Here is a 25350-nt window from a genome sequence, read left to right as displayed (position 1 = left end):
TTCTCTTCTCTTGTCGTAGACTTTAATAAAATTGTAATCAATAATATTTAGGTCAAGGTAAACTATATTATTTCGCACCGTATTTGTATTATTTAGTTTTAAGCAAGTTGGGTAGATATTAGCAGCTTCTATTTTGTTATGGTTGTTAAAGGCTATGATATCATCAATGTAACGATATATGTGTTGGTAAAATTTATGTTCTTCTTTGTTTAGTGAACGGACAAAGGTTAATTCTTTTGTGAAAAGGAATAATTCACACACAGCGCTCGAAAAATTCCCCCCCTCCCATTGGGATTCCTTGAATTTGTTTGAAGATGCTATTGTTAAAGAGAATAAAATTATTGAAAAGCACGCTCGAAAGATAAAGTTGCCATTTTTCGTTATCAATTATTGTCGAAATCTGTGGAATTATATCTGGTAGAGCAAGTAAGCTGGTGTAAATTTCTTCAAGTGGTAAGGTAGTATAAAGGTTCTCGAAATCGTAGCATTGTATATTTGGAGTGAATTAATTGTCTTAATCACGAGTTCGTTACTTGAAATCATCCAGTTGCCATGTAGATCCTGAAAATCATAGTTATTAATCAAGTCACGTATTAAACGAAGTTTTTTTGCAAAAAGATAATCTATTTCTTTAAGATAACTTTTGGTACTATTGGCTATAAACGTGAATTTAATAGGAGACTTATGAAATTTTGGAAGCGCATAGAGATTAGCAAATCTGTTATTATAGTTCTGGGGACGTATCTTAAATCTTTTATGTAGTGCATTAAATTTATTGATAAGAATTTTGGTGTTGGCATTAATTTTTTGGCAAGTGCCATTACTATTTAGTTCTTTGTGCAGAAGGTCGAAGTAAAACTTTTTTCAAATAACACTAAAATTGTTGCTAGCTTTGTCAATTTTTGTAATGATAAAATTATCTTGTTGTTCTTTGATTAGATCATAGAGTCTTTTCTTATTGTGTAAAGAGTTGAAAGAAGGTGTCTTGAAAAGTAAATGTTGAAATTCTTTAATCAGTGCAGCTTTCCATTCGAGAAAAGTAGTAGTAGGTAAATTGGATTTATTATTAACTAAGATGATAAATTTATCAAGATCTCGATTGAATTGTTTGAGGCATAAATGTTTATTGATACTGAAAGTAGGACGAAATTTGGTTCCAAGTTGTAAAAGGGCTCGCAATTCTAAGTCTGATGGAAAGGATCGATGTTATATCTGCTAACAACTTTGAGCAGATGAGCAGTTATCACTATATATGCTTGAAAATAAAGTAAATTACAAATTCAAGTGAAGCATAATTTAAGTGTATCAGCTTTATTTCAATTAAAGAAAATAAAATTATGCATTTACTCTTAAAGCTAAAAATACAACTTGAGAATAATGCGAATTCCAAAATACAGATAATTTGAAATTATGATTAGAACAATTCATAATTTACCAACTTATGTACATAATTTTACAATTTATATAAGCACACCTTTAAATTTAGATTTTAAAAGCAAATCAAATACTGTACAATACTACTTGTAAAATTCACAGGCTATTTATTTCTAATTTATTCTACATGTAAGAAATACCTTTGACAAACATTACAAAAATTCTAGAAAACTTGCAATAAAAATTTATCATCAAGTAACAGTATAAAAATATATTTTAAAATTGCATATCTTCAGCAATTGATACTTATTGTCAGAAAAACAAAACATTATTATGAAAGAATTTGGCCCATATAAATGAAATAGCAAACATACCATAATAATGTTTACTCAACAGACAGTTAAATTTTTTTTTAATTAATGCTGTAATTAGCATTATGACTATTCACTTATAATATCATGAACTAATTTATAAGATTATTAATATAATTTATCAATTTTAATGTATATTAAGCCTTCAAAATATTTTAAAAGGGAAAAAATCATTAAGAAATATCTAGAAGAACATCAACTTATTATTTATCAAATGCATGGAATATTATCAATACAGAAGCAATTGCACAAGTGCGCAATTGTGCTAGTTTCACATGTAGTTTATAAATGCTGACTGTGCAAGCTTAAATGATTAAGCATTTATGGAATAAATGTTAAATGTGCCAGATAATAAGCTCATTTTAACAGTGCCTTGACAACATACATTAACAAAATGCAATAGCAGAAGTACTCTTTCATCACGTATTGAAAATGCTAAAAAAACTGCAAACACAGTGCAATTAAAAGAGTTGCAGGGACCTAGAGCAGAAAAATATAAAAATTATTTTACTAGCAATATTTACATATGCAATAAAGGAATGCTTTTACAAACTGAAGTTTTTTTATAAGTTGTAACATATGTTACAAAACATTGTACATTAAAAAATATCTAAATATGCATAATAATTTAGCTGCTATTCTTTTGTTAATAAATATTTGATATTAAAAAGAAGTGATTTGCATATACATTTCTTAGCTTTTTCTATTAAATAATTAAAGAAAAGGTATTTATCATTATTAAAATATATTAATGTCAGCGATTTATTAATACAGATGCTCCCCATTTTACAAACTTGCAGATATGAACATACCTCTTCTCAAAGACTGAAATTTGTTTGGAGTGGGTAAAAAAAAAATAAACAAATAGCTGTGCATGATGCCATAGAATGCTATTATCTTATTATGATGAAAGAAAAGAAAACCTGTTTTAGATAAGTCCAGATACTTACTTTCTTATGAAATACACATAAGAAATTAGTGTTACCAGTCTATCTATAATGCTAACTCATTTCACCTCTCACACAGCTTCCTTAGCACAAATGTGCTCTATACTTGTAGATGAGTTTGACAAAACTCGTATTTCAGTACCATACTTTTGCAAACACTGAATTTTAAACATGAACATGAAATAGAAATAATTTATTTGTAATGATAAAATTATCATACGATCTTGCTTAGAAGATGGCTTTAACAAAGAAACTGCACAATGAAATTCAAAGACAGCTAAAGATAGCATGGAGACTATTGCTATCTTTAGTGCTGAAGTTAAATGAGTGTTCAACTGAAAGAAGAATTTCGCAAGATCAAGTTGTACTGACTGTACAGCATATTTCAGACTTACTGACATCTCCTTGAACGGGAAATCTTTAACAAAACTTAATCCTAAACATTACGCAAAAATATTTGTGAAAAATCATTACTGGGCTTAAACTTCCAAAAGATCAACTGAAGTGAAAGAAGAAAGTAATGAATGCAAGAACTTGTACAGTTAAATTTACTCATGTAATTTCTGTGAAAGCTATTTTTATTTAAATTTAAGAATAATTATGTATATTTTTATTTTTGTAATTAAAAAATTAACTAAAATCTGGTATTTTATTTTCATAAGATCAAATGTGAGCTCCTTATTAAAATTCTCATAGTTCACTAATGATATACAATAACTTAGAAGAGAAAACCGGGATACTTGCAACCATGGCAAGTTTCATATTTCTTTATTTTCATTGACAAACATTTTTTAAGCCAACATGCATTGACTGGCACAAAGGGATATGCTTGTTCTTGAAGAATTACACAGGCATCTTTTAGATTTTGGAAATACATTCGATGATAGAATAATAGTGATTTATATTTAAAAAGGAAGAAAACAACGAAGTTTAATTTCAAGTTAATTTTTTTTTTTTCAGAGAGGGTCAAAAAAACAAAAGAAAACAAAAAAATTAACAGGCCAATACAATTTATTCTAAAACTAAGCAGAGTATGCAAATATTACAATTGAATGAAATGTGATGGATGAAACTAATTCTGAGAAGTGATGCTAAATGATCATTTGTTAGTTTACTTCTAATAAAATTCTTCCAAAGAAATGTAGTTCATGGTAGAAAACACTTGTTCACATATTTAAGATAAACACAGCATTAATTTTCTGGGTTTGAGATATTAAATTTGGGAAACTTGCTTATGATAATTTATAAAATCAGAAAACTGAAAAAAAACTTCTTGAGATGATTGCTAGATAGTAACGCATTAATTCAAACAGCAAATCCGGCTTCACGATTTATGTTGAAAGGCATGGGAAAAACACCCAATTCTATTTAAATGGCATTGAAATCTGCACTCAAACTCAAAATGCAGTTTTCTCAGGGCATCTTCGCAACCCTTCAAAGGCACTGAATTTAACCTTGGGAAATGAGACAAACCATTCTTAGCTAGCTGCCCAGCAAACAGATCAAGTTTTAATTTAAACTTTTGAGATGGGCTGAGATAAATAGATTTTTTTCCCTTACATCTTATCATTAAGCTGTTCATATGACAAAGAACATCTGTGAAAAATGCAAAGTCGGAAAACAATTTTGTATCTTCCAGTATTTCTTACTTCGCAGAACATAGTATCTCATGGAAAAACAATACAATGTCTTCTCACTCAAAAACACATTAAGCACTACGCCACCTTACTTTTGCGTTAATACAGAACTTCAAATTACATGGACTGAAGAAATGTTCGATTCCATGTGAATAAATCCACAAGATCAAATAGTATTTACAAGTCTCACAATTATATCAAGCACAGGTTTCATATTCAGTGCAGATTTATAAAAGGCATCTTGATTGTTTAACACATGTAAATGGATAGTTTGATTAGAGTTCAAGAAATCTAGACTTTTTTCCCTGCCTGGGTGTTCCATCAGTTGTACTATTACATATGTTTCTCATAGTTTTTTTTCAAAACTGAAATCCTTTCCAGAACTTCACACACACACAAAAAAATCATACTTTGTTGTAGTTTCCTTTAACGATGCCATTTCCTAGGTAATTTCAAAGTTCTTATCAACACCTCTTGTAAATAATGATAGTTGAGCAGTATCATTTATATCAGTGCTTTCATTCATAGTTATGAAGCATCAAATAAACCAAACTCTGCGACTTAACTGTGATGTCAGACTTTTATTGATGGATTTGCCTCTAGAAGTCACTGGTTTTCGAGGTAAGCTCGTCTCAAAATGTCTTTTCTTGTCCGAACAAAAAAACAAACAAAATTACAAACTTGGAACATGCACTGTTTAACGAACTCCCATCACGGAGAGTTCTATTACTTCTAGTAATATTGCATGTATAGCTTCCTCCTAAATATTGTTTACTTTCTTAAAACAAATTTTTTGACCTGATAATTCTTTACAAAGATCTCACGGTTTTCAGCTTTCCCCCCATATTTGGACTTTTGCTTCATGATTGGAATTCTTATGCTTTGATGTCAAGTGATAGGAAATGCTATATTCTTTGAAGACTGTTAGGCTGCATTCAGACGGGGGCGTAAAAGGCATAAGTGGTTAAAGCCGAGCTCCCTTGCCAAGGCAACCAGCCTGTGCTACGTCACAAAATCTGGTTTAGGGCTCGTTGCATAGGGGTTCAAACTTTTCAACTTTACGCCGAGTTTGGGATAAGCGTCGACCAATCAGAGCGAAGCTAAAACGAAGCGGCGTTCTACAGATGATTTCGCTGTCATAAAACAAGCAGAGCGAATGCGGGAAATCAATCGAGCAGGAGAACAGTGCGGGAAAGTTGTAGCCACATCCACGCATGTGCAAATTTAGCTTCTCTCATTGGCCATGGTTTACACCTCGTTCTCGCAAGTGTGAACGGAATTCCCGTATTTTATGCCCTTATGACTACGCCTCAATGCCCTTTACGCAGCTTTAGAGCTTCGTTGCAGTTGATACACACTGGTTTATCTTTTACATATATATTAAAAAAATCCAGATCTTTAAGAGCAAGACACTCTGAATCTGTGTTTTATTATTAGACATTTTGAGTTTGAAATATTTTACAAATATGCACAATAATGTAAACAAGTACAGGCAACACTGTACTTTTGAATAATTCTACCACTAGTCACAATACTATCTGTTTGCCAACTTTGCATAAAAAAATAGATGTAAATATTAGATAGAGCTTATGCCCACATACAAGTATAGAAAGAGATTTATCTATTTGTTGTGTGGTGTTATCCTTTACCAATATTTGCTACTAAAACTAATAAAGATAATTATAAAAATAAAATTTCCATGTTCATTAAAAAGTACTTGTAATCATTTAAGAGGATTAATATATATATTGCTTCTTGGGAAATTGCAAAGGCAAGGTGTTAAGTTTTGTTATACTTGTGATGCAAAGAAAGCTATTGGTCAGAGCTTAAAATGCATAGAGTAAATATCAAGAGACGTCTGCCATATGATCTCGCTTTCCATGCCGATCATATGACATCACTTTTTGTTTTGGCACAAGTTGTACATTAATATTTAATATATAATATAAATACATGCAGCAAGTCATAGTTTGCCTCTTCGTGTGCACGGCTTGAATATAAATCTAATGCAAGCCATGCATTGTTACATATACATCTAATATACATATTCGAAGTTGCAATTGTAAGGCTTGAAAAGCACTTAACCATGAATTTCCTTAACTGGACTAACAGAACAGGAGATTCAGAACTGTCTCCCCTTTTTTTCACTGTATCAGATTCACACTGAATAATAACAGATAATGATCCACAACCAAAACCTGTACTACTCATAAAGAATATGAACCCAGTGTTTTCAACTCATACAACTGTTTCATACAATTCAACCATTTTTATTAGTGACTGAGATAACAAATATGTAAATTACTGATAGCCCATAGAAGATACCATAAAGCCTACTACAATTAGTAAAACCTGATATAATGCTCCAAAAAGCTGCCCAGAAGGTAAGCTTGATCAGATGTTTTGCTTTGTCAATGAGATAACCAAAGCTTCAGAACAAGGGATCAAATTTAAAAACTGATTCCACATCTGAGTGATAAACATCCAGCCTACGATATGCTTTCAATAATGCTATGTTATAGATAAATAATTGTATCAAATGGCCACCACTGCATCTTCAAGTCAGTGTCAAAATTTCATTACTTTTATATCTTCATTTCATCTGTAAATAATATGTACTATTAACACTGTTGGAAAAAAACTAATATATTTCCCTTCCAGTGCTCGTGAGTGTAGGTTGCTCACTATGACTTCGCAGAGCAAAAAACTTCCATCGTTATGAGAACGGAATGCCACGCACACTGATGATAATTTGGCTCTGGATGATGTTACTCTTGCCAAGGGAGACCTGGTTTCGCATGACCTAAGAATACCGAGGAACTGGATTCTGATATTAACAGTGCAAAATACACCTTACATAGTATAAAACAGGAGGTACTTAGTAGCATCTACAGATACAAAAATGATGGACAAATTAAAGAAGCCAGTTAGAGAGGTAAACTGAATTTCTATTTTAACTGACAATTAACCATAACTAGGAGAAATTCTAGAAGTCTTAAATGTAAAAATGCTAACCTAAAAAATACTGACAGTGATAATAACATAGATTTTGAAGGATATATGCTTGCTTAAAACTGCTAAGCAATCTAAAGCAGATCATATTGCTGGAAAACAAATTAATGCTTTAGAAAATGAAAATATTGAGATGCCCCCCTCCAAAGTTCAAGCTGCCCAAGAACAACCAGACATAAAAACTCCTGGTATACCAACTGTAATGGTCAACCTAGGCAATTATTCTTCTGAGGAATTTCTTAGCACATTGGAGAAAAATATCCCAGCAAAATTCCTAGGAAAGCTAGGTGACCTTGCCCTTCACCAAAGGTGATCACAGAAAACTCAGCTCACGTTTACGGGAAAGCACACGCACTTAATGTAGTATCGCAGTCCAATTAAAGCTGTACTTTGTAGGCTTCCCACAACTATCGGCAAAAATAAAATTATGTCAGCTTCTTTAGAACAAAATTTCTCAATTAATGCACCCCAATATTAAGGCCCTTATGCAATTATTTCTTGCTAATATTATTCAAAAACAAAAACAGTGAAAAAACTTCGGAACCGAAGGATTTGATATACTTCCCCATATTGGAAGAAAAATATATTACAAAAATCAGATCCTTCGGTATGCTCTACTGAGTGATGCTGTGTTAAATGTGCCTCCCCCTTCAGAACAGGATAAAACAGGGTTCGCCCAAATAAGGGTAAAATGGAACGCCCTATGTGCATTACCTGTCAAACAGTAGGACATCCTTATCCTATCATGGGTGCTATTTGATGCCTTTCCCATGCCACTCCATCTCTCCGCAATAACAGTTATGCTCAGTTAGTAGATCACTACCTACTCACCTTGGCATGCACTGACTGACTACGACTTTCCCAGCTTAATCACCACAGCCTCACTGTGAACTGCTTCACTCTTCATACATTGGACCGTATATCTATGCCAGCCAAATAAAAAGTTATGTACAAGACCACACGACTCTGTTCGGTGCTTGAGACAACAACTTCATTGCTTAAGCCCGTGAACTAATATGTAAAGCTGTTAAGACTTAGAAGAAGATACTGAGGAACCTGGCTGATATGCTGATGACTACACATATTTCTCAACAAACAATACATTTGATATTAGATACTTTTTTTGTTTTCTAGGAAAACTCACAAAATTTAATAAGTTATTTATTTCCTAAAAGTTGATGAAAAGAAAGAAATGAATTACAAAATTTCAGTTTAACTCAATATTCTATAGCAGAAAACATAGTAAATACAGCAAAGAACTTATATTCAAATTTGGTACATATTATAGAATACTTTGGCTTATTTTTGGGAAAATATTCCATGAACATATGGTAAATGCATTACAATAATCTAAGATTCTCCACTGATTTAAAAGGAAAACCTGACATCACGTGCATAGGATGTTGTAATTTAACAGAATTCCTCAAAGATAACTTTTCCTAGGTAAGTTTAAAAAAAATTCAGTAACTATCAAATTATATGACAAAACAAAGATTAATGAGAAATGTAACTTACATATATCAGCAACTATAATAGCACACAACCTTTGTTTTCCTTAAAGGGATTTTCTGACTGAGAAATTCCATAGACGAGGACATCAGATTTTTGATGTTCTAAGCAAAATTTCATCAAACTAAAAGAAAAAGTTTATAATATATTTAAAATACATCTTTTCACGTTTATAATGGTGATAAACAGCATCTTATACTATATTTTCTTGAAACAATAATAAACAAATATACAATGATATTATGTTATGAAACAAACTTTTTTAGTAATTAAAAAAAAAAAAAAAGAATTAGCTCTTTTTACATATTTTACAAATGCTTTGAGAACTTCAAAATTTTACAGGAAGACATTTTTTATAAATTATTTTCCTGTAAAGTATACTACAGCAATATACTGATGAAAGTTGACTTTTATTATAAAGTACCAAAATTTATACAGTTACTATGTACATCTTGTAGTAAATTTCATACAGTTACAAAATTATCTCAAACTTGTGAAACTGAGCCACTGATTTAAATTCTACAGTAAAGAAGTTATATGATCTAATAATCTTGTTTGTTAATAATTTGAATCAGTTGAGTTTAATCAGAGGTGAAATGCAATAGGTAATGAAATACAGCAATTTAAATTCTACAAGGAAGAAGCTATACGATTTAACCTTTGAGCGATTTGAAACTTTGGATCTGCCTTGAAGACTTACCTTTAAACAGTATCTATTAGGCAAATTTGTATAATTATTTACACTACCCAACATTGAAAATGCAACATTAAGAAGGAGTGGCCAGAAAGTGATGAATCTCGCAAACAGAGAGAGATGGCAACAAACAATATGTTATCTTTATTTCAAAACGATATGCATAATACAGAGAGAGAACAGCATTGGTTCAATAAGTTGCAAGACCACCTTGGATGGCAATATACGAAGCAACATATCTAGGTACAGAGTCAATGAGACAACTATATGGTGTCCAGAGGAATGGCTTCCAATTCCTTATCAACTATTTGCTACAGTTCATTTTCTGAACCTGACAATGGAAGAATCTGCAAATAGCATCCAATCACATCCCAAATGTGTTTGATTGAAGAGAGATCAGGAGTGAACAGTATGCAGAGAAGCATCTGTACATCTGGTAGAGCATATTGGCTGATGTGAGCAGTGTGTGGTCAGGCGTTATCCTGCTTATAAAGAGCAATGGGCACTCTCTGAAGGTAGGGGAGTATCGTCAGCCACAGCATGTATTGTTGGGCCATCATACTGTCCTGAATACAAACTAGAGGTGATCTGGAATCATAAATGAATTGCACCCTAAACCATGATGCTGCATTATCGAGCAGTGGGGCGTTCCACAATTGTTGCCGGATTGGACCTGCCTCCACAATCGTAAGTTACGACTATTATTGGAGAAACAGAAGTGTGACATATAAAACCCTGTGCCATTCCGCCATCCACATCAAATGTAGCCATCTATGATGTGAGGTCAATGGCAGTCTTCTTAATGGATTCCACGAGTGCAGGTCACTAGCCAAATCGATGGCAAATGGTTCTGGTCGATATGGGCACATCTAAGCTGTCTCAAACATGCTGCAAAATGGAGGTAGAAATGACTTGCTGGTGCACCACTGCTTGTTGGTGGATGCACTGGTCCACATATGCTGATGTCACTCTGGTTGCACCGGCACCCCTCGAAACTACCACATTTCCTTGCCAACCATCATCACCACAGCCGGTGCATGTGGATGCATCCAGGTGTGTGTCAGCTGAGATTTGCCAAATGGACCAAGCTGCCCTTCTCAATCTGATCACCATCCCCTTTGTAAAATCGTCTGTCTGTTGGAAATTGCCTCCATTGATAACAGCCTGGCATTCTCTGCTATTACACACATCTGTCCTTCGAAACAAGAACAAATTTTCTACAATGGTTTCCCTAGCAAACATAATGGCACGGCAATTGAACATTCTGCAGGCTTCTTCAACATGCGCTGGAGAGTTCTGTATTTCACACCATTCGAATAACTTAATAACGTGCATCTACCCTGAAATTTGCATAATTTTTGGATCATTCATTCTCGGTGTATTTTAGTCTCTATTTTCATAAACTTACACTCATCAATATAACATTTATATTATTAAATTATACACTAATATGTGTCATGTGACAAAAAAATCTCATGACCAGATAAAGTGATAAGGGATAAGTGATGGTGGATGTGGGCACTGTCCCTTTGCCGCAAAGATTAATCAATACAGCACAACGTCCACCCTTATCTAAAGTTAATTAGAGATTGCATATAGCTACGTATAGAACATAATAATTATTCCTGTAATTACGCAAGTGAGCTTGGGGAAGCTTTCATGCAGGGCTAGTACACATACACTACATGTGTGCAGAAGGGGGTTGCAACTAAATTACTTCAGTTAACACATAAATAGTGCTGTGCATATACATATTTACATAATTATGACATTGCATGTCTTATATATACACTATGCAATACGGCATTGACATTATATATGAGATAATAGTGGTATTACATTACCATTATTGACATTATATTTACGAATTACATTATGCAGATTCAACTCTGTAAATACATTGTCAAGAGCAACATTGCATATAGAACATATTTATAAGACTATATTTGCTCTTGCTTTTATGTGATTGAGCTTTAGGACAGCGTACAGGCAGACCTGATATATAGACATTATAGGTGCTCAAGGCAGCTACATCTGAGGTCCTGCTATACCTGTGAGATTTTTGTACAGACACATACTTATTTATGACAGTGTTTGCATATAATGCAGTACTGTAAGTATTTTCTATATTATATTACGTAATTCGATATAACATTACATATGACTTTACATTACTATTCAGAAATGACGTTACACTTGCGTTACGTGGTATTACATTTACAGTTTGTGCAGTGTTCGGATTCAGCAGTGTTTTTATCATGTCCAATGTTACATTAGATTTTGATACATATTGAGCAATATAATTGCTCTGGCAGTTATGCAAATGAGCTTAGGATGTCTGACATGCAGGGGCATGTAAGCATACATTTCTACTGTTCATAGGCGCATCTTGCTACATCACTGCGGTATTCGCAGGATTGTACTGTATATGTGCTTTTGCATACATATTCTAAGATATTGTCCTTTGACTGTTCAGTACATCAGATGCGACATTTACATTTAAATACACATATTTAAAGCAGTTAGGTTGTGCAGCCACTTATGGGGATGGGCACTGGGTAGCATTACACTTACAATTCAGGTCTAGACAGAGCCTGAAGTCAGTTGTGTACTTTCTTTGTCTGATACGTCATCCATATTAATATTCACTGTTAAATTAGTGGAGATGTTCGCGCATACTTGCTGATGTGCATGAACTATTTTATATAATGGTTCTTAAGTTATTTACATTGCTTGAATTTTGATTAGTACTGCTGAGATGTTGCAGTTCGCTTCGGATATACAGTACATGTACACATACGTGGTATACTTGGCATGTTTGACTTACTGTTGGTAGAGTTTGCTTGTTCAGCGCTATATTTGCATTATCTGAGGAGACATTTCTCAAAAGCCATGCACTAATTATTCGACTGCACAAAGGTCAGTGCCGTGTCTGGCAAGTAAATTCATGATTTTAATGATCTGTTGACACAGGTGCTTCTGCTTGATCATGAATTTACAGAAGGCCTGCGTATTGACAGTTGGAATATGTATGTGCAGTTTGCTGGTAAGTGGGCAGGTTGTGACATAATGCTCCGGAGTACCCAGGTGGCCACAACTGCATTGATCTGTGTCAGTCATGCCATGCCTGGCAAAGTACTCCGGAAAAGGCCCATGGCCCGTGATATAGCGCACCAAGTGTGTATTAGAACATAGCCGGGCAGGGTTTACGTACATTAGATGGTAGTGTGTACGCCTGCCTGTTTGTGCAGTGTCCCATTCTTCCTGCCACTTAGCGAGAGCCTGCAGATGGAGATGTCGTTTCAAAGTAGAGTGTAGCCATGGAATTTCCAATTCCTCCGCTTCTATGTTGAGGGCTGCATCTTTCACGAAGAGATCGGCTGCCTCATTACAGGTGTTCCCTGTTTCCTTCACAAAATAAAAGCAGTTTTGTTCCATACATGATGTTTAGGTAAATATATATTTACACGTGCCTCTTGGCGATACACAGACACCCCGTTTGTGCAATTCTTCGACTTGTTTTGGCTTTGTGTGGCGGTGATTTTTGGACATTTACCTATTTTCACTTAAAAAAAAATCAGATAATTGCACAAACTAGGCATTGCACACTTCCTTGACTTTGTCCATGTACACATTGATCTATATTCACTTAAAAAGTCAAAGGAGCAGCTAACAAAATATATATATCTCAACAAACTATATTTTAAATCAAGCAATGAAATAACATAAAAAAGGAAATTCATCTTAGTACTACACAAAGGGAATATCCATTTACCATATTTACGTCTTCAGCAGTAGAGTAGCGAGCATAACTGGTGCCGGGGCAAAATACCTTTTTTGGTGGCCCCCCTTGAAAAAAACACAAAGATATGATGAAAAACTTGTTTGGAGACCCTTTTGTGCTCCTCTGCAAGCGGTGCCAGGGGCATCATACAACCTCTTGCCCCTCCTCGCTACACCACTGGTCTTCAGTCAAACAAAATTCCTTAACAGCATCCAAAAACTTCCTAAAATTATCTGAACTAGAATCTGTATACTGGCATTGCCACATAAATTCACAAAAATAAGAGTAAAACATATCCTTCGTAACTCTGATATCGTCCGAACATACACATTTCCTTCCTACAAACAGGACGCTTAATAATGGTTACTAAGTAAACCTTCATCTACACACCAGTCAATGAATGTTTTTCCCCTTTCGTTCTAAATCGTACAGAATCATCAAATTAATCTTACCACAATCTAACCATGTAAACTACAAAATAACAATGAACTTATCCAAAATCCGACACACACTTTCCAACAAATGATGATTATTTATTACTATGATTCAAATTGACCGCAATCACACAACCAGTTACGTCATAATAGGGTTTCCATAACATTCAACTACTCAGGTTTCCAGAAATGAAAAAGTAACTTAATGATTATCCAAGGGGCACCCTTAAATCTATTCTAACCGATGTCTGAAAAATATCGTGTATAGATCAAAATTTTGCTTAAGTTCTCCCTTGAATTTACATTTCTAAAAAGGAAATACACACACACAATTTCACAACAATTTTAATGTAACTGAACATTTATACATTTTCTAAATGGTTAAGAAAAACTATTTTCTTCCGTAAAATCAGAAGTGGTTACAAGAATTTTAGCATATTCATATTAACTATAATTGCATACTAATTTGATCTGATCTTCAGAATAATAGTCTTTTGATCTCCCATTTACAGTTCTATCACATTTCTAAAAATAATTTAAAAAATGACACTTGATGCAATTGTTACACATTATTTATAACATAAATATACTACATTTATTCAAATATTACTACTTATTAAATACTTTTTATAAATATTTATTATTATGATAATACCTATTTGTTTTCAATACATACCAACATTATATTCTCTATTGAGAAGTGCTAGCAATTGCAAAGTTTATAGACAAAGGATACTTTTAAACAACCAATAAAACTTTTTATCCTTCGAGATTATTTACAGTGACATTATGAGTAAAGATCATTGCGCAGGAAATACATGATGAAATAAATTATGTAAGACATCGCAAAACCATGAATGAAAAGTGCTAAAATAGCCTCCAAACATGAGTGAAATATTTCTAGATTTATTTATGACAGCCTAAAATCGCATGTCTTAATCTCACAGACATGCGAGGAACAGCTGTCAAGAACACAGAATTTAGATGGATAAAAAACTCTTATGTAAAATGGATGTATTAAAAGTAATGCATTCATTAATTTACTACAGGGGCATGGCTCTTATTGATCTAAGACTGTCACTGAATGATTGTTTGGAATTGGACATTTCTTGCTGCCTGAAACCTATTTCACCACTTTTAGAATGATGCAAAAATTCAGTTGTGGCTTTCGCTGACATAAAGTTTGGTCACACCTGATCTATTATATACATCTATTATACTTATCAGATACAATTTTTAGAATATCAAAAAGCAAAACACTTAAAAATGAAAAAAAAAAAAAAGACACTTGTAATAGAATTATTATTCTATATGAATTACGGAAAGTACATGTAATAAATAATACCGTAACCAAACCCTTAAAAAAAAAAAGAATAGATTAAGTATTCCCTACCTCAGTACCTGAAAAAGCAATCCTGCCATACAACACATAGTTAACTTTTGATTACATGATATTACAAGCATTTTCTTTTTTTGGTTAAGACGGGTGAATACTGGTAGTTCAATGTCGGCTCAAATTCTGATAAATGAGCTGGCTGTACAGGTTATTATTATTATTTTTTTTTGCATGCGTTTTGGCGACATTTTCGTGATTTTCCTTAAGTGATGTAAATATGAGCCTACTTACCTTAGAAAATATTCACGAAAGCATGGCTTTTTTAGCTAGCCCTCACATGCTTTGCATATGGAATTAAATAAACACACAAACCCTTCTTATCGTTAAAATGATAATGTAATTAATTTCATATTGCATGTAACAAAGCTTTTTAAAAGCTAGGATACTTTCTTTAACAATTACAGTGCTAATTAATGCTGTACTTCTCAGTTATATGTGAAATAACATCTTGGTGTCACTGCTTGTGACACAACATTTGTTTCACCTATGTCTTCTTATACAGTCATAAGCATGAAAAACCTAATCCATACATCCTTAGTGACTGATATTTGACATAGCTTTTATGTTGCATCTGTGAACTACACTGTCAGATTTGATCGAGTTAAATTGTGACTAAATTTCAGAAGACTTTGATAACATTATGGCATGAAAAATTAAAATCAAAGATAAATTCAACAGTACAATAAAAAAAGAAATGTTGTCCATAAATATATTAATAATAATTGATAAAATAGACATTTAAAATCATCTAACTTAAACCATATTTGAAATTTTTGTACTGTTATTAAATGTGGACTTTGAATAAAATTTTTAGCAGCATACATCAGTTGGATTTGGTTTGTTTTATGGAAAATAATGGGAGAGATTTCTGCATAAGAGGAAAGATGCCTTCAACATTATAACAAAGCTCGTTATTACATTTATTTTACTTCCATACGGCTTTATATATTGTTTCCTATGCTAACTTTAATTCAATACATACTTATTATCGTATATTGCATTTAACCGGATAATTTTTAATTTTCACTTTCATATGCTTAATATATTGTTTTCTCTACTAACTTGAATTTATGTTACTTTTCTTTAATTATTTTGATTATATGCACTAAATATCACGCTTACGCGGCTTACTTCCATATGTTTTAATATCTGACAACCATACGCCAATCATCTTTTCGCATGGATCAATCGTTGGTGAACGTGACAAGTAAAAGTGCAACGGCGCCAACGGGTTCTTTGCCGAAATGCACAGGAAATACATATGCACACAAAAATATGAAGAAATAAATTATGTAAGACATCGCAAAACCATGAATGAAAAGTGCTAAAATAGCCTCAAACATGGGTGAAATATTTCTAGATTTATTTATGACAGCCTAAAATCGCATGTCTTAATCTCACAGACATGCGAAGAACAGCTGTCAAGAACACAGAAATTAGTTGGATAAAATCAAGTTTAGAAGATATGTTCACAGATAAAAGAAATATATTTTCTATTTAAATCACTTAGCAATAAATAAATATATATTGCTGAATATTAAAATATTTAAAGTATTAATATGTTATCTTTCAATAAACGTTTTTCTACACTCATTATCTTTCAATACATGTGATGATTTTAATAACATTAATCAGTTGATATAAACAATACAGATGCAATACGCAATACCCAATTTATAAAATTACTTTAGTGCATTACTAAAGTAATTTTATGAAGTAAATGTAAAGTAATTTTAGTGTAAAAAGCAAATTAAAGTTAATAAATTTAAATGAAATTTAATGAAAATGACAATCACAGATGAGATTTAAGTTTAAAAAGGAAAAGGTGAAGAAAGGCTGGATGGCTAGACTGGAGATTACAGTCCAGTCGCCAAGTGGAAATCGCACCAAATCTGCTAACCTCTTGGCTTTAATACGAATCAATGCTTTCCGATCATTTATAGCTCATTTAAATTTCTTAAATTTCATGATAAAACGCTTTACTCCATTTTGCTTTATGTTTTAGAATAGCAAAATTTTAAAAACTGTATATAATATATATTTAATATTATGGCTGATCTTTGGAATATGGTAACTTGTAATTTGGCAACATTTTGGAGGTGATAAAGGTTACTACCTAGGACTTTGGTAATAATGTGAGAAGTACTCAGTTCCGATTACGCATTATTTTGTGTGAGGGAAATGAGAGATCATGAGATATGTCATGTGACATTAATGGACGAATTACAGTTCTTTAATCGGAAAAGGGGGGGAATCTGGAAATTTTGTATTTAGCTTTATTCTGTGTTGTGTGAAACAGTGTTGGTTAATTTTTGGATCCCATGGCCATATCTAAAGTGAATTCGAAATGGGTATTTAGTGGGATTGAAAGGGGTAATAATAAGTGTTTTTTTAAGGTTATGAGAGATAGAAGTAAAGATTGCTTATTAAGTTTTATTAAGTCCTGTGAATTATAAGTATGATTTTAAAGATCCTGAAACAGGCGCACATACGATTGCTTTTTATTTAGCGGAGGAAATAAGAAAAGTGTATCCACCACGTAATCAAGATTCTGAAGAAGATTAGGTAAGTTAGTATTTTTAATTATTTGAGGATATTATTTTTATGCATTGTTCTAAATGTAAGGAGTAAATAAAGTAATATGGTATTATTGGAAAATTGTTATTAGCAATGATTTAGTTTAAAGTAATTAGGATTGTAAGCTAATTTTTATTAATTTAATTTATGTGCTTATTTGTATTTTAAGTAGTGTTTTTGAATTTAATTATATTTTAATCAAATGATAGTTATTTTGTGAATTATATGTTTGTAGGAATTTGGTATGCGTTTGAGTGGAAGTAAACGTGCATGGAAATAATTTAAATATTTGACACTAAGTATTTGTAACCATTTGTAATGTTAGCGGTATGAATTCGTTGGTGACGTTTATAATATAATAGATAATTTAGAGGTAAAAATTTTTGGATATTTTATTTATTTTATACGTGGAAATGTTCATCTTTGGAAAGGGTATATACTTTTTTGCGATCAGGTAATTTCATATATGTTCTTTTTACCGGATTTAAAGATTCAGAAAATTGTCGTGCATTTTCATGAAATTTTTCTAATTTATGAGAAAAAAGCAGTGTACATGGATATAGTGAAGAGTGTGCGCAATGCCATTTTTGTGCAATTCTGGGATGTTTTTTTAAGTAAAAATAAGTCGACGTGTACATGGTTTAGTGATATTTTAATTAAATGATAGTTACTTTGTGAATTTTATGTTTGTAAGAATTTGGTATACGTTTCAGTTGAAGTAAACATGCATGGAAATAATTTAAATATTTGACACTAAGTATTTGTAACCATTTGTAATGTTTGTGGTATGAATTCGTTGGTGACGTTTATAATATAATAGATAATTTAGAGGTAAAAGTTTTTGGATATTTTATTTATTTTATACGTGGAAATGTTCATCTTTGGAAAGGGTATATACTTTTTCGCGGTCAGGTAGTTTCATATATGTTCTTTTTACCGGATTTAAAGATTCAGAAAATTTTCATGCATTTTCGTGAAATTTTTCTAATTTATGAGAAAAAAGCAGTGTACATGGATATAGTGAAGAGTGTGCACAATGCCATTTTTGTTCAATTCTGGGATTTTTTTTAAGTAAAAATAAGTTGACGTGTACATGGTTTATGTGTATGTGCTATTCTGAAAAACGTGCAAGGAGTTTGCGATTGTGCACTTTTCCCAATTTTGCAGTTAATATTTGTCATGATTAAGCAGTTTTGTTACATAAAATTTCTAGCATAAGTGTAATTCGGCTAGTAGATTGTTGGAAAAAGTGTTCAGTAAATAAAAAGAAAAGAAACATGTCTTTACTTCGTGAAGACAAAATGGCGGCGAAAAAAAAATAAAGGGTTGCTGTAGCAGAGTTGGTCGCCAAATTACCATAATCCAAAGATCAACCAATATTATTTTCATCACTTAATAGGATTCAAGATGACAACGAATGAGGAACTAAATTAGAAGACCAGAAATCTGCCATGCTTGGGACCAAAGGTTGTGTGGATTTAGGATTTCGGGACAGAAAAATCATAACACTAAGACTAAAAATGCAAACTAAATAAGGACATTAATAAAGCATAAAATATTTCATTTGTTTTTACATTTTTCTCATAAAAGGTTTATTTTAAAACTTTAGGGTGCCTCAAAGTACCCCCCTTTTTTTTTTTTTTTTTGTAAATTTTACCTTTATTACTATCTTTTTGCTCTATGACACAGCTCTGGTGTTCTAAAAATTTTAGGTATATTTTACTGCGTTCCAAACTTTCATTAAAAGATGTTTCCTTATTCGGTACTATTCCGTTTTGAGCACCGTAAAACAATTGAAATTATTCTTAAGACACCATTGAAATACTAGTTTAACTTTTAAATCCTTTTTTGATATCCTATGGATTTAACAACTTGGGAATTGCCCATGATAAAAAGTCTGCAATAGAAATTTTGGGTAAAGTGCAGAATCATTCACTGCTTGATGCATTTTTAAGAATTGCACATACTCAGTATCCATGTACACATCGACCTATTTTCACTTAAAAAAAAACCCCAGAATTGCACAAAAATGGCCGTGCGCACACCCTTGACTTTATCTAGGTACACATCGATCTATTTTCACTTAAAAAGTAAAAGAAAATTGACAAAAATCCTATTGTTTTTACCCTTGTAAAAAGCGGCAAACAAATAAGTGGGCGATTCTGCACTCTACAGAGAACTTTTTCACAGAAAAGGAATCATTCATTATAGAAAATTATGTTTGAACAACCAATGAGATGAAATTATGCTTTAGCTTTAACTCAGTAGCAAAATAGCGATGCAGGCATCCATTCAGTCATGTTTAGCAATTTTATATAAATTATAATAATGATCTGAAATAGTTATTTACTCTTATGCTTCCATTCAGTCATGTTTAGCCTTTTTTATATAAATTATAATAAAAAAGTATTATATGAAATTAACCTTTCATCTAAATTAAAACATCAATCTTAGATAGCTATTTACTATTACACTTCCTTTCTTGCATTAGGGTTGCCGCAATTATTTTTGGCAGCACTGCCATCAACAATAGTTTGACAATTTTTTATGGCTCTCAAAACCAAATAGTAACCCTTATTCCTATGTAATTCACAATTTACGTCAGTGTCAGAATAGTTTTCTTACAGTGTCAAGTTCAAAATAAAGCCAATAATTTCATCATTGGTCATATGATAAGCCAATGTTGGCTCATTCTGGTCATATCCATTCAACGATATCTATCTTGCAAAGACTTCTCTTATATTTTCTTTTTTTTTTTTTTTTTTTTTTTGAATGCAGAAGCAATTCCCTTGTTTTAACTTTTGCTGCATTTACAAAAAAACCAGAAAATTCAATTACTTTGGTATTATCTCAACCGCTTTAGTAGAACACACAGTGGTAACCATAACAATTCTTCATATGGTTATATGGGTAACCAACTGTAAGTCTGAATGCACAATGCCACCATTTTTGTACATGCTCTTTCCGTTCTATTAGATGCTCTGAAGGCAAATTGCAACATTTTTGGTCTTCAGCTGAATTTTGAAATATATGTTCTATTTCTATTCAAATCCATGGAAAATAGTATATACAGCTGCATGTACTTGCAAAAAAAATAATATTAACTATATACTGAAACTAGGGGCTACATTTAATAAAGGCCCATTTCAGAGTTAATACTGTTACAGCATATAGGGGATACTTCGAGAATTATGCAGCATAGTCTTGGAATAGAAAATAATGCCATTTTTCTGCCAACAACTGTCATCTTCAGACACTTCTCAAGAACAATATGCTTCTTTATTTTTCGAGTTCAGGAATAGTTCAGGCAGGTTATTATCATTATTGCAAGTTCGAACTTACTGAAGAATTATGCAGAATGATCTCAGATGGAATATACCGTATTTACGCGAATCTAATGCGCATCGTTTTTGGCCAAATGTAGTACTCAAAATTGGGGTGCGCATTAGATTCGAGTGCAAAGTTCACCGATGACGTCAGCAGTTCGCCGATGACGTCGTAGTCACGAATGGAGGGCAAGCAGAGAAGAATGTCATATGACGCTACTTTCAAACATAAAGTAATTCTTTATCCTGAAAGAAATGGCAATAGAAAGGCTGGGAGAGAGTTAAACGTAGCTGAGAGCAATGTTCGCTTGTGGCGGCAGCAGAAATTGGCAAGGAAAAGAATTTTTCAATGGGGCAAATTGACATCGCTGACGAGACGCTAATTTGGTTTGATAAGCCTCGTAACTACACCATTACGGAGAAGGGGACTAAAAATGTTATCATCAAAATAGTGAATAAAGACGTTTACTATTAATAACTGATTGTAGAAACTGTTAGCTAGATAGAAATGTTACGATTTATTTCATGTTCATACTTTACGATATGTACCATATACGGTAGTGGTAATTAACAGTGATTGTTTCACATAACAATAGCCCACTAATAGGTTAATTCGATGTTCTGCTACTTTATGTATAAATCTATTGTTGCATAAAATATGGTATCTAAATTTAAATAAAATTATCATACCATTGATTGATAGTTTATATACAAATCTATTGTTGTATAAAATAAGATTCAATAAATTCCTCATACCATTGATGCGCATTACATTCGCCGACAAACAATTTTTTTATTATTTAAAGTTTTAAAATGGGGATGCGCATTAGATTCGCATAAATACGGTAAGACTGTTTTTATGCATTTCACAGTCTACCAACAGTCAAACAGCGAGATCATTTACATTAATAGTTCAACCTAAGTTCAAATCGGTACAACTCTGATAAACACCTTAATTTCACCAAATGTGACGATATGTGTTTTGCGCTGGTTTTTGGCGCGATTGCGTATTGTGTGGCAACCATGTCGACGTTGAAAAGTCTTTTGGTGGAGCTTTTGGTTTGGTCTTAATTGCTAGTTGGCTCGTGTCGCGTGTGTTTTTGAAATGGCCTGTGTTGCGATGAAAGGCAGACGTGGTGGGAAGGTTTCAGCTGCGTATTTTAGATTATGTGCAGAGTAAATTTAGTATGAAAAGGTATGATGCTGGAGTTGTTAACGAGTCTTTTGTTCACGGATGTATTTATGGAGATCGTAGTGTATTTTTAGAATTTCTGTGGGAGTTGGGACTTTTAAAATGGAGTTTGACGTGTCCGAAATGCAGAGCTGATATGGGAACTCGGACGAAAAATGGTGTTTCTGATAGACTTGTGTGGGTTTGCAGTAAAATTGTTGCTAATAAAGTATGTGGGTGTCAGCGGAGTTTAAGGTTTGGATCTTGGTTTTCGTGTAGCAAGTTAACGTTGGAGGAAGTTTTTATTGTTACTTTCGAAATTTTGAATCGTAGGAAGGCATGTGATATAGCAAAATCGTGGAAGTTTTCTTCACAGACGTTGTGTGACTGGCGAAATTTTATTAACGAATGTATTTTGGACTTTGCATGCTCTGTATCTGAGAAGATAGGGGGGAAAGATATTTCTGCTTTTAAAAGAAGCTTTCATTATGGTAAGTGCATTTTATTTTATTGTTTTTATTTTGTAGAATGTTATATTCATTGTTTTTGGTATGAATTTCCGTTTTTATTGTTGTTTTTTGAATTGTCTGAAATTTATTTTAGTTTATATTCTTGATTTATTTTTAGTGTAGATTGTGCAATTCGTAGATGTTTTTTAAAGTTGAAACAGAACTCTGTGTACATGGTATTCTTTGAAATTTATTGTTGTTATGTTAATTTATTAAAGCGAGGTGTGCGTAGTTCGTAGATTCGTTCGTTGCCTACAGTGTGCCATTCGTAGATATTTTTTTAAGTTAAAACATGTCGCTGTGTACATGGATTCTTGTCAAATATTTTTGGTTAGAAACTTTACGTTTTTGCTATCTAAATTTTTTGTTTTTGTTTTGGATTTTTAGCTTAAATCGTGTGTTCAAAACGTAGTTTTTGCATGTGCAAAAACTGTGTTTTTGGAGACATTTTAGGCTTAAAGTTCGAAATGTAGACAAAAAATTTAGATAGTAATATGGCAGCGTAAAGTTTCTCGCCAAAAATATTTGGCGAGAAATTTGGCGACTTGAGGGCGCATATCAGAGTAGTTCCTTTAAATCTAAGCAAACGGGCTGGCTTGCCCTTTTTATGGTTTTCCCAACTGCAATTTTAACATGAGCCAGTTTTCCTTAGCAAGTGCTGTACAAAAGCTTCTCTTTTCTTTTGTACAGCACTTGCTAAGGAAGTGCTAATCACTCGTGTGCTTTGCCATTTAAATAACCTAACCTTTTGATGGAATAATACTCTACACGCACTTAACAAAATTGCACCTGTTTATTTTTGCCTGAAGCTTTGGAAAATAGTTTGTGCAGATGCATTCACTAGTAAGTAAAAAATGATTTTTAATTATTTATTGAAAATATACCTTGTATTTAATAATACACTAAGTAGAATCATTAGATTATATTGATGATGGAACATAAAAAATGCAATGCATAATACCCCAACCGTGATTCAAACTTTGGACTTCCCAAATAGGTATCAAGATTGCTTCCAATTACATTATGAAAGCATGAGGAAAGAAGGGAGAAAATACCTTATACATATTCCCTTTTTTAAATTTTAACTTGGGGTAGGAGAACCTATATCCCTTAATCGAATAATTAAAATCCACATATAGATTGGCGAACATCATAAACAATCACATTTATTTAAAATTATATGGTTAGTTCTATATCAAATAGCCGAAATTAGTTCCTGTACATACAATCTCTTTAACTATATTTCTTTTATATAATTACTGAAAATATGTGAAGTATTTAACAAAGGATTAAATCATAACTTATGCTGTTATTAGAAGCTGCAATGCATGCAGAAGTTAATCAGGGTGATTCCAGATGGAAAACGCTAATATTATATTATTTCTCATGATATTTAACAACTCATAATTTAAAATGCTGGACCATTTCAGATATATTTTTATTTACATTAATTTTTAATTATGACACTGATTTTCTAGGCTAAATACCTCATGGGCAATTATTTTCCTAATCATTCCAACTATAGTTTACGCATTTTTAAATTTCTTAAAATTGTTTCTCTAATGTTTATTACTTTATTTTTGAGTTTTCTCCCAAAAACTAACGGTGGGGAGAATTTTGTAACGTTAGAAATTATAGTCTAGTTGAATCATCTACTGATTTAAAAAATGAAAACGAGGTAAGTAATGTTATTTTTTCCTTTAGTTGTTACAAGATGGCAACAAACATACTGTTGAAAAGATTACTAAGATGATTGAATTGATTCTTCCGCTTTGGATATTGTATGTTATAAACCTATTAACACTGTGTTAAATATTAAAACGTATTTAGAGTGAAGACATTTCGTCTCATTTCATTTTAGACAAGCTGCTCTAAATTAACGACGATGATTATGTCATGCTTCTAATATGGTGGCAAATTAAATCCATCTATGATTATTATTACTTTTCGATTCTTGGAAGACACCGAATTATTAGGGTATACATGTTAAGATACAGTTCCGATGTCCAAAAAGAAAAATAACTATGAAATAATCTATCTATAAATAAGATAACGCTAAAAACATGCTGAAAATGAAGAAATTAATTTTTGTGTTTGGCCACGCCTAACACTGCAAACTTCACAGAAATACTTACTCCTCACAAGCCTGAGATACAGGAATCCGATTTATATTAGCCTCTTGACGTAGTTGCAACACTTGCTTCCTCAAAGTCTGGATTTGAGACATCATAAAAAAACACAAAGAACTAATACACAAAAACGCGGATGTAAGGCAAAGAATATCTTCACACCAAATATCAATTTATTTTGGTGCACTATTCAGTCTTTTAACCCGCAGGGCGAAAAGTTCACGGAGTATACCTTTATTTTATAAAATAAACGAATGATATCTCTCTAAAAGAAAGAAAAAAGGAAAGGAGAATCAGTAGCATTCATGTTTTATAAAAAATCTTAGAATAAACAATTATTTCACTAACTTTTACTGAATTCTTCTAGTCAGCTGAAACAGTTTAAATTTACATAAATAAAATTTTTAGCTTTCACTCATCATCTGAGATATGCTCAAAATGCAAGTTTTTTGCTCTGGAAAGGAAATTTATTTTGAAACT

The 25350-nt window shown here is 32.4% G+C and overlaps 1 protein-coding gene and 2 non-coding genes across 3 annotated transcripts; all 3 read right to left on the bottom strand.

Moving 5' to 3' along the window:
* Positions 1–1290: 1290 nt before the first annotated feature.
* On the bottom strand, positions 1291–25054 carry LOC146996818 (guanine nucleotide-binding protein G(I)/G(S)/G(O) subunit gamma-12-like). The gene is made up of 3 exons (XM_085818778.1): positions 24877–25054; positions 8857–8974; positions 1291–2225 (listed from the first exon to the last, which is right to left on the bottom strand). The coding sequence occupies exons 1-2, from the start codon at positions 24969–24971 to the stop codon at positions 8869–8871; spliced, it is 201 nt and encodes a 66-aa protein (XP_085674904.1). The 5' UTR covers positions 24972–25054; the 3' UTR covers positions 1291–2225; positions 8857–8868.
* On the bottom strand, positions 14594–14730 carry LOC118197140 (small nucleolar RNA SNORA79). The gene has a single exon (XR_004759525.1). It is a non-coding gene; the product is annotated as a small nucleolar RNA SNORA79 (small nucleolar RNA).
* On the bottom strand, positions 16447–16582 carry LOC118197141 (small nucleolar RNA SNORA79). The gene has a single exon (XR_004759526.1). It is a non-coding gene; the product is annotated as a small nucleolar RNA SNORA79 (small nucleolar RNA).
* Positions 25055–25350: the final 296 nt, after the last annotated feature.

Source organism: Stegodyphus dumicola, chromosome 6 (genome assembly GCF_044657685.1).
Source record: "Stegodyphus dumicola isolate Sdum_Otavi_A_Nest chromosome 6, ASM4465768v1".
In the NCBI taxonomy this organism is placed as follows: Eukaryota; Metazoa; Arthropoda; class Arachnida; order Araneae; family Eresidae; genus Stegodyphus; species Stegodyphus dumicola.
The sequence above is the reverse complement of the archived record's forward strand: the minus strand, read 5'-3'. Positions and strand labels throughout refer to the sequence as shown.

Excerpts from the sequence above, each read along its gene's own strand:
- LOC146996818 (XM_085818778.1), bottom strand. The coding sequence starts at position 24,971 with ATGATGTCTCAAATCCAGACTTTGAGGAAGCAAGTGTTGCAACTACGT. Across the intron at positions 8,975-24,876 it reads GTATCTCAGGCTTGTGAGGA|TTTGATGAAATTTTGCTTAG; the intron begins GTAAGTATTTCT and ends TTTTTCTTTTAG.